This window comes from Belonocnema kinseyi, chromosome 10, assembly GCF_010883055.1.
Source record: "Belonocnema kinseyi isolate 2016_QV_RU_SX_M_011 chromosome 10, B_treatae_v1, whole genome shotgun sequence".
Lineage (NCBI taxonomy): Eukaryota > Metazoa > Arthropoda > Insecta > Hymenoptera > Cynipidae > Belonocnema > Belonocnema kinseyi.
Window position 1 is genome coordinate 42895012 of NC_046666.1, and position 13192 is coordinate 42908203.

The 13192-nt window shown below is 27.7% G+C and overlaps 1 protein-coding gene across 1 annotated transcript; it reads right to left on the reverse strand.

Moving 5' to 3' along the window:
* Positions 1-1216: 1216 nt before the first annotated feature.
* On the reverse strand, positions 1217-10038 carry LOC117181876 (WD repeat-containing protein 82). Its single transcript, XM_033374890.1, has 2 exons — positions 8720-10038; positions 1217-1877 (listed from the first exon to the last, which is right to left on the reverse strand). Exons 1-2 carry the CDS (start codon positions 9498-9500, stop codon positions 1711-1713), a joined length of 948 nt encoding a protein of 315 aa, XP_033230781.1. The 5' UTR covers positions 9501-10038; the 3' UTR covers positions 1217-1710.
* Positions 10039-13192: the final 3154 nt, after the last annotated feature.

Consider the following 13192-nt stretch of genomic DNA (forward strand, 5'->3'; position numbering starts at 1 on the left):
ACACTTTGGGAAATTAAAATTTTCGGGTATTTTAAATTTTAATAATCTCGGAATTTTGAAATTCCCTATTTCAAAGTTTCTGAATTTTTTATTTTCAACCGTTCTTTTCCGGTGATTTTATTATTATTTTAATTTCGGTATTTTTAAACATTCGGGATTTTTATTTTTCAACAAAACCATATACCATAAATATTTCGAAAAAGAATTTTCGAAATTTTCAATTAAAACAAAAAATAAAACTACTAAAAATGGTTCTTAATAAAATTGAAGTATTCCAGAATTAATAAATTCTCGAAATTCTAAATTCCCGAAGCAAAAAAATTATGTTTATAGTTAAAATATTTAAAAAGCACGATATAAAATCAAACGCATTCCTAAAGATATAACATTGTGGGAAATTGAAATTTTCGGGGATTTTAAATTTTAGTAATTAGAAATTTCGGGATTTTTAAAATTCCTGTTGCAAACTTTCCGAATTTTTCTAGTTTCTTTAACTTTTACTATCGGAATATATCAAATTTTTTCGGGAATTTTATTATTATTTTAATTTCGGTATTTCTAAACATTCAAGATATCTTCCAGAAAAGTGATGTCATTCCACATAATTTTATCTTCTTTGAGACAAAATTATGTATATTAAAAAAAAATTGATATTTTGACCAATTTATTTTATATTACAAAAAATAAGTTTTTCTATATGAAGAAACAGTCTAACGAAGAAGAAACTCCCACGATATCTCTCTCACATTAATCCGAACCTAGAAAACAAAAATCAAGAAAATACTCAAAGGTAGTCTATTTAAGAAACTTCACTTTTTCGTTGCTTTTTTCTCGAAAAATATACGCCATTTTAGTGATTTACAAAAATTTTCAAACCACAGTCAATTCCATGAAATCACCAGATTCAGACTCCCCGAATCCATACAAAATTGGTCCAGAGGTAAACAAATAAAATATGTAAAATGGGTTTTCAGCACGAGGACGGCCTTTGGAATGAAGTTTGAATGCAGGTTTGATCTGTAAAAGTTATTATCTAAGAAAACTGCAAATACATAACTGTCTTATTTTTTGTTGTTTCCAGGTTTAAATCCCCCTAAGAGTAAACTAGTGAAATTATTTACAGTGAGCTTTACTCGACAGATCTTCTATTACTTCGAAACGACCTGTAAACGTTTGTTGTCTTCCTCAGATTAGATTCGAAGATTTGAGAAAGGTATTTTTTTTTTTTTTTTTTTTTTTTTTTTTTTTTTTTTTTTGATGATGATAAGAAGAATACTAGAAGAGTTTTCTTTTCTTCTACATTGTAAAATGTAAGAAAATGACAGTCGCAGTTAGAAACTCGATAACGTAAGATATATCGAAATCGGCAGAAGGTGTGTCGATTATTATCGAAGATAGGAAAACTCCAAAGACGATCGATCTGGAGCGTGGCGACCTCGAGCGCCCTCGACCCTTGCGCATCGAGCCAATCAATTAATGTCTTCGCAAAATCCAGTGCGAAGCACTGAAAGCATTTCTCGGCGCTCCCTTCGTGGGTTCATCCAGGAAGGCATTTTATACGCCCAGGGCTGGCTTTCTTGGCTCGTTAGGTACTTTAAATGCATCATACTGCTGCTCGACGGAGCCTTCCAGGAACTTCTTTTTCCCTCCTTTGGTGGCACGGATCATGGATAATAATTCCTCGGCGAGCACACTTTGGAGATTTGGTTTTTACGCTGACTCATCGATCGTCGGCAACCAGAATGCCATGTTTGTGCAAGCCGACGCCAACATCATGTATTTTGGATTGAACTGGATACATTGCACGGGCGCTGGATGATCACCATTCAGCATACAAACTTTGTAGCCGGTGTCAGCGTTCCAGACATGGACCCTCCCTGCAAAGAAAAGACATTGTTCAAGCTGAAGCATACACTTCGGGGCCTTTTAGGCTCCATTTAATGTACGTAATTTAACGTTGCCGGAAATATTTTGCTAGTTATTGCTAGTAGAATTAGGCAGGGTGGCTGAGAACTTCATTTTCAAAATTCCCTGATTTTTCCTTGACTAATTTTTCATTTACTTAAATTTCGAGAAAGAGTAGAAGATTTTAAAGCAAAATGTTTTAATTTTGTAACATTAAAAAATGAAAAATAATTTAACCATAACATTCTATAAATATTGCGAAAATTTACAAGAATAAAGAAGATTTTTAAACTGCAGAAGATTAAAAAAAATGCAGATTGATATGAAAGTTCTTAAACAAAAAGAAAGTCAGACGTTAAAAACGCAAACGTCTGGAAACTAATGTTTTTTTTTTAAATTGAAATTTGTGAACAAAATGTGTGAAAAACTGAAAACCCATAAGAATTTAAGAAGCATTGTGTAGATCTTTAATTCTAAAAGGGCTCGAACTTTTCCTATTATTTTGTAAAATCCCGTTAAAATATATATTTTCCTTAATCTAGATTTTTTGTTGGCGAATCTGAAATATTCACAAATAATTTATAATTTTCTTCAAATTCGTAAGAAATTTTTGAATATTTTAAGGTAAATTTTGTACACTTCAAATGAATTTTCAAAATTGGAAGAAAAATTGCATTCATTTACAAATATTTTTAAGAGTTCATGAGGCTTTGCATAGACTTCAAATATTTTAAACCTTGGAAGCATTTCCGAAAATTTATGGAATATTTATTATTTCTACATAAATTATAAAAGACCTAAACATCTTTTGTAAAGGATGACATTTTTCGAATAATTTGTAAAATCCTGTAAAATAAAAAATATATTTTTTAAATCTTCAAAACTACACTTTAATTATTTAAAAAACTGTTCAAATCGAACTTGCGCAGAATTTTCTTCTGAAAATTCGTAAAAATTCCGGTCCGACGGCTACGCTGTTTTTTATAAAAAAAAATCTTCGATTTTAAACACTTCTACTTTTTTAAGCCATTAAAACTGCATTTAAAATATTTTTAAATTAAAATATATACTTTTAAAAATTAAAATGCTAAAATGAAAAATTTTGGAAGTGAAAGATTTTCAAATTAAGCATTATAAACAACATTTTTATTCTAAAAATTTTGTAAAATTCCCGGTAAAAAATAAATTCACTCTCATTTCCCGGTTTTCCCCGTTCTCATAAAATTCCCCGTTTTCCAGGTTTCTCGGGCCAGGGGCCACCCTGTGAACGTTTAAATGAACGAAATTTTTTACTGATGACTTTGCAAATCAGTAAAAGTGCTCAAATGTTTCCTCATTTATATTAGAAATAATTTATTATTGAAAAAGAATTATAATGCATAATTTAAATTACAGTAGGAGTAATATTTATGGGTAAAATACAAATGTCAAAAAATATTTCGTTCATTGGAACGTTCAGAACTTCAGGCACGTCAAATTTATTAACAAAAAATGTCTTTTCTACTATTAAAGATAAGCTTAAAAATGTATCAAAAACAAATTTATAAAAAAATTTTTTTAACAACTAGACGAATTTTCAACAAATAAAGATTTTTCACAAAAGAAACAAAAGTTTATCTAAATTGTTGAACCTTCAAGCTAAAAGACGTATTTTTAAACCAAAAATATGTCTTTTCAGCAAAAAAATAAATGCACGAAACTGATGCATTTTTACTCAACAAAAATGAAATTTCAAAAGAAAAAAATTATTTTCTTTTTTTTTTATCAAAAAGAGAGAATTTTCAACTGTTAAAAAGGATTTCAGTTGACTTTTCACGATCAAAACGTGAATTTTTGAACAAGAAATAAGTTTCTAGGAAAAAATTGAATCTTCAATCCAAAAAGACGAATTTTAAAAAAATTGTTACGATTTGTTACGGAAGGGGGAAGGAAGTCCTTCAATTACGTTAGTAATTTTTGCAAATTCTAAAAAAAAAAAATTCTGCTGAAGCTTATCTTTTTAGTTCTAAACTTTATTATCTGGTTGAAAATGTAACCGTTTTCTTGAAAACATATCCTTTTTGGTTGCAAATTCAACTGTTTTGCTAAAAATTCGTCTTTTTGGGTTAAAAATTTAGTTCTTTTCGTAGAACATTAACCTTTGTTTAAAATTCATATTTTGTTTTTTATAAGTCCAATGATTTTTTTTTTTTTTGATAAAACTATTTTTGCTGAAAATTTATCTTTTTCATTTAAAATTGTATCCTTTTTGGTAGAAACATTGCATTCTTCTTGGATTAAAATGTAAATTTGGTTGAAGATTCAACTATTTCATCGAAAATGTACTTTTTGTTTAAAATTGGTATTTTTGTGTTGAAAAGTCAATTGAAATCTTTTTGGATGAAAATTTAACTCTTTTTTTATTTGTCTTTCTGATTTAAAAATGTAACCGGTTTAGAACGTTTGCGTTAAAAATTAAACTATTTTCTTAAAATCATAGTTTGTAGATAAAAATTCGACTAATTAGCATAAAATTAATTTATTGTTTAAAATTCTTATTTTGATGCTGAAAAGTAAACTGGAATCTTCTTTGGATAAAAATTTAACTACTTCGTACAAAACTTACTTTTCGATTTTTAATAATTTGGTGTTCAAAATAGAACAGAAACATTTTCAGGATAAAAATTCGACTTTGAAAATTTCTTTATAAATTAAAAATTCATATATTTTAAGAGAAATTCTCTCTGTCTTTGATGAAAGTGCAACTGTTTCGTTGAAAATTAAACTATTTTATTAAAAAGTCATACTTGTCGTTTAAAAATGTTTAAAATTTATATTGTGCTGTTGAATAACAAACTAAATGTTTGAAATAAATATTACTAAACAAATAATTTATAATTTCTTGAATTCGCCAACGAATTTAAATAATAATTAAAACAAATTCCTAACTTGTTAAGTAAATTTTTTGAATTACAACAACATAGATTATTTTTTAAGCAAAAAAGTGAACTTTCTACAAAACAAATAATTGAAATTGATCTAAAAAAGTTCAATTTTCAACGAAAATGGTAAACGTTCAGCTGGAATCTTTTAAGTTTATAACCAAAAAGGCGAATACCTCTTCTGGAAAATTCTCTTTTTCTTCTGTAAAATCTGACTCACCATTTAAAAATAAAACAACAGTCCACTCCCGAGCGGAAGTGTTGTTACATTGAGGCCAAAAAAGTTCAATCATAAAAATTTATCTAGTTTTGAGAGAATGTATATGTGGAAGTTGCTAATCTCAAAGTGACACGACCACATATATAAGTAAGCTCGACTATTGATTTCGATAAAAAAAATTATAATATTCGGTTTGAGTAACAAATTAAAATTTATTTCCAAAATAATGAGTTTCTGAATTAGAGTACAAAATTTTTTACCCATAAAAGTTAGGAAATTCAAAATAAAGTAATCAATTTTTCACAAAAAGTAAAAACTTGCTCCTGAGATAAGAGGAAGTTAAACAAGAATAACAAGTGATTTATACAAACAAATCATTCTTTTCCGAGAAAATAAAATTTTAGTTTGACGGTATCGGTCTGAGAAATCAATTGTTCGATCGAAGGAAAATAAACAGATTTTTTTTCATTCAGCCATAATAATTTCAATCAATATCGATTCTGAAGAAAATAAATAAATTATTACCACGCTAAAACGATTTTGTTGCAATTGCATTTTTTATTACTATCACTTCTTATCAATTTTTGAAAAACTGATTAATTTTTCTTCATGCATGGCTTATTTTTTCGGGGAAAACATTTTAATATAAAAGAATTTTTAATAAAAAGTTGAAAAACATGTAAACAAATAACTATATTTAAAGATTATTTATTTTCGAAATAGGGGATATTTTCCCGAAAAAAATGCTTTATTGTTATTATTTTGAGTAATTTTTCGACCTATTTAACACAAAATTAATGTTTTATGTTTCATAATACATTACTGATAATACAGGCGGCCTCGGGCTAGCTTCAGATATAAAAAATACTGTAAATAGTGTCACAAATTTAAAAAAATAGCATCGCAGTTTGGTTGGAAGTTTATTCTTTTCAATGGAAAATTCTAAAATTAAATTTTGGGTAAGTTTTCATATTTTTTTTAGATAGAAATTTTATTATTTCCTTTAAAATTGAATTATTTTGTGGAAAATTTAACAACTTTGTTAAAAAAAATCATATTTCTTAGTTGAAAATTCCATCATTTTTTGCATCCATATTTTTGTTTTGAACATCCACTTCTTACAGTAGAAATTTCCCTTTTTTTTGGATAAAAATGAAATTTTTTTATTAAAATTAACGGGCTTTCGTTAAAAATCAACCGGTTTGTTGAAAATTCAACTGTTTCAAAGAAAATTCTTATTTTCCGCTCAAAAATTTATCAATTTGGTTAAAAATATTTTTAAAAATCAAATAAGGCAAATGTCCCAATAATCGTGAAACTTGGTTATAATTTGAATACATTGTTAAAAAAATGTAAGAAAAGTAACATTTAATGATAAAATCTACTTATTTTTAGCATTTTATAACAGCAAATAGAAATTACATTCGATCAAATTAAATAAAAAGCAAGAAAAATGACAGCACGCCGTTTAACTTAAATAAAATAAATAAAATAAATAAAATAAATAAAATAAATAAAATAAATAAAATAAAGTAAATAAAATAAATAAAAAAATGAAATAACATAAATGAAATAATAAAAAAAATTAATTCAAATGTATCTTCTTTGGTAGAACACCATTTTTTTTTGTTAAAAATGCAACTGCGGTTCATTTATAAGTTGAAAACTTAAATATTTTTCTTAGAAAATCCATTTATTTTGTGGAAAATTCGGCTTTTTGACTAAAATTTTTTTAAAATAAAAATTCCTCTTTATATTTGAGCATTCAACTATTTGGTTAAAAATTAGCCTTTTTTTGGTCGAATTCAAGTGGATAAAAATTGTTTTTTTCCTTCTTGAAAATTAATTTTTTTAACTGAAAATTTCACGCATCCATTTTTGTTTAGAAAGATATTTTTTAGTTGAAAATTCCACTTTTTGGTTCATAATTCATCTTCCTTCATTGAAAAATCATCTACTTTCACGAGGATTAAACTATTTAGTTAAAAAGTAGGGTTTTTTTCGTTTAATTCAACCGGCAAAAAATCGTCTATTGGTAGAAAATTTAGGTTGAAAATTCAACTGCTTTTGGTTGAATTTTAATCTTTTTTGTTTTAAAATTCGAACATTAAGTAAAAAATGAATGATATAGGGTTTTAAACTAATTCTCTTTGGTTGAAACTTCAACTATTCTATTCGCGCTTTTATGTTCTTCTAGTTAATTTGTTGAAAATTAAACTATTTTATTTAAAAATGACCTTTTTCCAAATATTCAACTATTTGGTTGAAAATGCAACTCGTTTTGTTTGAATTCAATTTTTTTTCGTAACAATTCAAATTATTCTTTGAAAATAATTCTATTTTATCATAAAGCCATCTTTTTGTTTTTGTCTAAAACTCTCTTTTGTTCATCATTTTTCTCGGTTGAAAATGAACTTTTTTGTGGAAAATAGATTTTTTCGAGTATTAAATTCAACTGTTTTATAGAAAAGCTATATTTTTTAGTTGAAAATTTAACTGCTTTGTAGAAAATCTGTATTTTATCTTGAACAATTAACAATTGGGTTAATTTTTCCTTCTTGAAGAAAAAACCTTTATTGGTTAAAAATTCAGTTTTTTAAATTGAAAATACGTCTTTTCTGTTTAAAAATTCATCTTCGTAGTTACAAAATTAAATCATTTTGTTAAGAATTCTACTTATTAAAAATTAAAATTTAACTAAATATTTTAATGTGTTATAAGTTTTCTTTGTAATCAGTAATTTACAATATAAATAAATTAGTATTTCTAGTTTAAGTCATCAGTCAAAAATTTCGTTCATTTGAAGATTCTGAATTTTAAGCACATTTGTAAATTTAACTATTTTGTTAAAAGTTACTGTGTTTGATGTTGAAAATTCATCTATTTTGATAAACAAAATTTTAGATTGAAAATTGAACAATTTCGCTGAAATTAAATATACTTTTAAGGCATAACAATTTTAAGAAAAATAAATATTTGCGTATTTTTATGTTTTTTTTAAACTTATATTTTTGATTTGTGTTTGCTGGCTAGTTTTATAAAATTATCTATAATTATATATTTAATTACATTTTGTGAAAAGTAGGTAATTTAAAAAAAAAATGATGACCATCGAATCTTTAAGACAAAAATGAGTCAGGCAAGTTTTATCAAGCTACTTTAAATCCCTTAAAGCCACGAGTTGTTTGCGAATAGTTATCTCAGTCTAAGTAAACAAATAGTTGCTCCAAAAAATTTTCCATGACATAAAAGTTATTTTCTACTTTATTTGACGTTAGATTTTGGCCAGGTTAGATAGAGAATGGTTATCGGTAAAGTTAACCCAGCCCAATTTCGCACAAACAGTTCGGATATGAAAATCTGACTACCAAAAAATATCGTCTGAATATTCTCTTTTTTACATTTATTTTAAATTAAAAAGATATTTAAATTCTTCTAGTATAAACGAGGGCGTATAAAATTTCACTGAAACGAACTAGAATTCCAGGAAACATTGGATAAACACAATCAAGGATATAATTGGAATCTCAAGGTTAAACGTCATTCTAACCTTACTTTCTTCCACCCACGCCCAATACAAACTTCCTCTCACGCCCAATACAAACTTCCTCCCACAATTAATTCCCAGAAATTTTTTTTTTTTTTTTAATATATTATTGAAAAGGGATCTTACCATCGGTGGATCCACTGAAAACAAACTGCGAATCCGGGCTAAAGCTTGCCTCAATCGCGATCCCTTTGTTATTCAAATGCCCCGTAAAAGTCTGCATCGGGGTTCCATGAAAAGCATCCACGAGTCTGATAAGGCTTCCATTCGTCGATATCAAAATCGTCTTCCCATCCCGGCTGAATTTTAATCCCGTCCAGTCGCACTCCTTTTCCTGTTGCAACTTGAACGTGACGAAAGGTCCCTTGTCAAAACTTCTGAGATCATACAATTTAACACACTCGGAATTAACTCCCGCGGCGAAAATGAGTCCCTCCGGATCATAAGCAGCCACAGGTCTTCCCGAAACATTCATCACTCCATGACAATTCGGCGATCTCAAATCCCAGAGTCTCAAAGTCTTATCGAGCGACCCCGACAAGAATGTGTCATCAATCGGACTGATGCACAAGGAGACAACTTTTTTCGTGTGTCCCGGGAAGTAACGGATGTACTTGTTGTCGTGGAGACTCAAATATCGGATTGTGTCGTCGACTTTCGTGCTACTGTGAATCGCCGTGTTCTTGGCGTGTGTGAAATGGATCAGGTCAACGCCGTACTTCTTGGAATTGACGGTCCGAACCTGGGTGCCTTTTTCGCAGTCGTAGATGACAATTTGATCATCTTCGGAGCACGAGATGAGGAGCTCTCCACTGTTCGAGAAGTCGATGCTGTTGATTCGGTCGGTGTTCTCACGGAAGACTTTTGCGACTTTGAAACTTCGCACCACTCCGTCGACGAGCTTCATTTCGAAAGGGGGGCGCGCAGACCCTTCCTTCCTTACTTCCGCACTTCCGCTCACCCTTCCTGATTTCTTTTCAATCAGGGGGAAAAATTCTCCGCGATGTTGTGGACACGTGAAATGCGGGAAGCGACCCGCGAGTAGCAAACTTTATTCACGCGTGCACGATTTTTATGTTTTTAGGTTACTCTCGGGTTTTGTTTGATTTTGGAATTGAGGAATGGGGGACTAGAGTTTCGGATGGGAATTTATCATTTAATGATTTCACTGAGGATTTTCCCAGAAGACTGAAATTAATGAATTCCTCACTCCTTTGATTCTCTCCTCCGGCTACACTAACACTAACACTGATGAGATGAATAGCACGAAGAGGAGAGAGACGCCGTTCACGAAAATACTGCAGTGGCTTATCTTACCGATTATCCAAAGACGAATTTTTCGACGAAAAATCGGACCCAGGGATGCCGAGTTTGAGAATCTAGTCACGGAAATAGTAAAATTTATGAGAATTTTAGTAAATTTCTCTATATTACGGGTAAATTTGACGAGAGTTTCGACAAATTTTAAGATTTTTGAGGTTAGGTGAACTTTGGAGGTGATTGGATGAAGTTTTATATGGGTTTGGCCACGTTTTCCAATCAAGAGGCGAAATTGATGGAAATCGGGGTTTGATTGGTTGGTTCCGAGAGAACGAGTAAAGGAGTGTTTGGCGCGCTTTTCAAATTTTGATAATTTGCTTTTAATTTGGTTTTACGTCTAGAGGGTCAGTGTGGCAGCAGGTCAAGAAAACCCGAGAAATTAGGAAAAACGCAGAGATTTTTAAAAAAATGCAAAATTAAGGGAATATATGTAAAAAGCACTCTAAGTAAGTCAAGAATAATGAGGACTGCCACATAGTCACTTTTATAGTTTAGTTTTTTCAAATTACTTTTCAATCACATTTTAAAGCTAAAGTCCATATGGTCACTTTAAAAAAAGTAAACAATTACTTTCAACACTTTCTTTTATTAAATGAACCGACGGCATTAACCGTTATTGAATTCAGGTCTATATACCAACACCCAATTACTTATTTCTAAATTTTCTTGATTTATTTTTCAATATTTAGAGTATTTAAAAAGACTCCTAAAATTTAAGACAGGTTTAAATACTTTGAAGAAATTACAAAGAATTAAAAAAATTAGATTAAAAAAAATCTCAAGGAATTTTGAAGACCCTTAAGAAGTTTCAAGGGACTTCAAACGATTTTATAGGATTTAAAATATTTTAGGGTATTTAAAAAATGGTCAAAACATTTTGAAGAGCTTTAAAAAGTGTCACAAGATTTCAAAGATTTTTAACAATTTTAGGGGAATGAAGGGATTTTAAAGAATTGTATTCTATTTTTTTTAATGCCCACGAATTTAGAACAGATAAAAAAATTTGAAAGGATTTCAAAAATTTTCAAATTATTTAAAATACTTTAGGGCATTTTAGTGTATTGGAAAAAATTCCATGGAATTAATAATTGATTTCAGTATCTTAATGGAATTACTGCAAAAGGTTTGAAATATTTTAGGATATTTAAAAATATTCCAAAGAATTTTTAATAGATTTTAATAACTTGAAGAGATTTTACAGGATTTGAAATATTTTTTTAAATTCCAAGAAATTCTCAATTTTATGAGAATTGAAATATCGAAATTTATTTTTAAAATTTCCAAGGAATTTTTAAGAGATTTTGAAAAATGTCAAGGGATTTAAAAACATTTTATAAAATTTTAGGGTTTTTTAAAAAATTGAATGAAATTAATAATTTATTTCAATAACTTAATGGAATTTCAAAGGATTTGAAATATTTTAGGGTATTCTTTAAAATTCCAAGAAATTCTCAATACCTCCAAATTTTTCCAAGGGATTTTTAAACATTTCAAGCGATTTTCAAGAGCTTTGAAATATCGTTGGGGATTTCAAAACATTTAATCAAATTTGAAACATTTTAGGGTATTTAAAAAAATTCCATGGAATTATTAATTCTTTAAAATAACCTAACGGAATTTCAAAGGATTTGAAATATTTTAGGGTATTTAAAAAATGTTTAAAAAGTTTCAAGAGATTTCACAGGATTTCAAAGATTTCAACAAATTTTAGGGGATTTAAAAAATATTCCAAAGAATTTTTGGTTGATTTCGGTAATTTAATAGGATTTTAAATATTTTAGGGTATTTTTAAATATTCTACGAGATTTTTAATAGATTTCAATAAATTGAAGAGATTTTAAAGAGTTTTATTCTATTTTTTTAATGCCCACGAATTTAGAACAGATTAAAAATTTGCAAAGGATTTAAAAAAAATTCAAATGATTTAAAATACTTTAAGGTATTCTAGTGTATTAAAAAAAATTCAATGGAATTAATAATTGATTTAAGTATCTTAATGGAATTACTGTAAATTATTTGAAATATTTTAGGGTATTTAGAAAGATTCCAAGGAATTTTTAAATGATTTTAATAACTTGAAGAGATTTTAAAGGATTTGAAATATTTTTTTCAATTCGAAAAAATTCCTAATTCCTTTAAAATGTTTCAAGGGATTTCAAAGCATTTCAAGAGAATGGAAATATCAAAATTTATTTTCAAAAGTTCCACGGAATTTTTAGGAGATTTAAAAAAACGTCAAGGGATTTAAAAATATTTTGTAAAATTTAAAATATTTTAGGTTTTTTTTTAAATTGAATGAAATTATTAATTGATTTCAATAACGTAATGGAATTTTAAAGGATTTGAAATATTTTAGGGTATTTTTTTAATTTGCAAGAAATTCTCAATACCTTTAATATTTTTCAAGGGATTTTAATACATTTCAAGGGATTTGAAATGTCAAAATGTATTTTCAACAATTCTACGGAATTTTAAAAAGCTTTAAAATTGTCAAGGGATTACAAACAATTTTATAGGATTTGAAACATTGTAGTGTATTTTGAAAATTTCAAAGAATTATCAACGCATTTAAAAAATTTCGATGAATTTCAAAATATTTCAAAAGGTTTAAAATATTAAAAGGTATTTTTTTAAATTCTAATAAATTTTCAAGATATTGAGAAACTGTCAAGGGATTTGAAAAGATTGTATAGAATTTGAAATATTTTAGGGGATTTTCAAACATTTTAAGGGATTTTTAAGAGTTTAAAAAATTTCCATAGAATTGAAAAGATTTTAAAGAATTTTAAATATTTTAGGGTATTTAAACAAATGTGAAGAATTCCTGAAAATGAAATCAAGAATCTAACGACCAAATTTGGTCAAACACCATATAATGTTCCTATTGCAATCTACAAAAGAAAAAAAAGCTTCTTCCTCTTGAAAAAGAAAAGAAAAAATTTTTCCCTCCTTGTTGCCAGAAATAAAAAAAGAGGAAAGAAAAATGAGAAGGCAACCAACCAAATCCCCTTCTTTCTCTTTTTTATTTCTTTAGTCTTCTATTTTTCTTATAATTATCAAATCACAATTAAAAATCATTTGTAAAACAAATATAATCACCAACGTTTCGGCACCCATACGGCACCCTTATTAAGGCAAAAAAAAAATATATATTGGAAAATTTAAAAAAATTAATAAAAAAAATTGTTTTTAAATCAAAACCAAAATAAAAATGAAAATAAAATACACTAAAACAAAAAAAATAAAAAATAAATAAATAAAATGAAATAAAAAAATAAA

Bases quoted from the DNA above. Each gene is read 5' to 3' on its own strand.
- LOC117181876 (XM_033374890.1), bottom strand. From the start codon at position 9,500: ATGAAGCTCGTCGACGGAGTGGTGCGAAGTTTCAAAGTCGCAAAAGTC. The intron at 1,878-8,719 runs GTAAGATCCCTT...TTTTCTTTGCAG, and splicing joins TTTCAGTGGATCCACCGATG to GGAGGGTCCATGTCTGGAAC.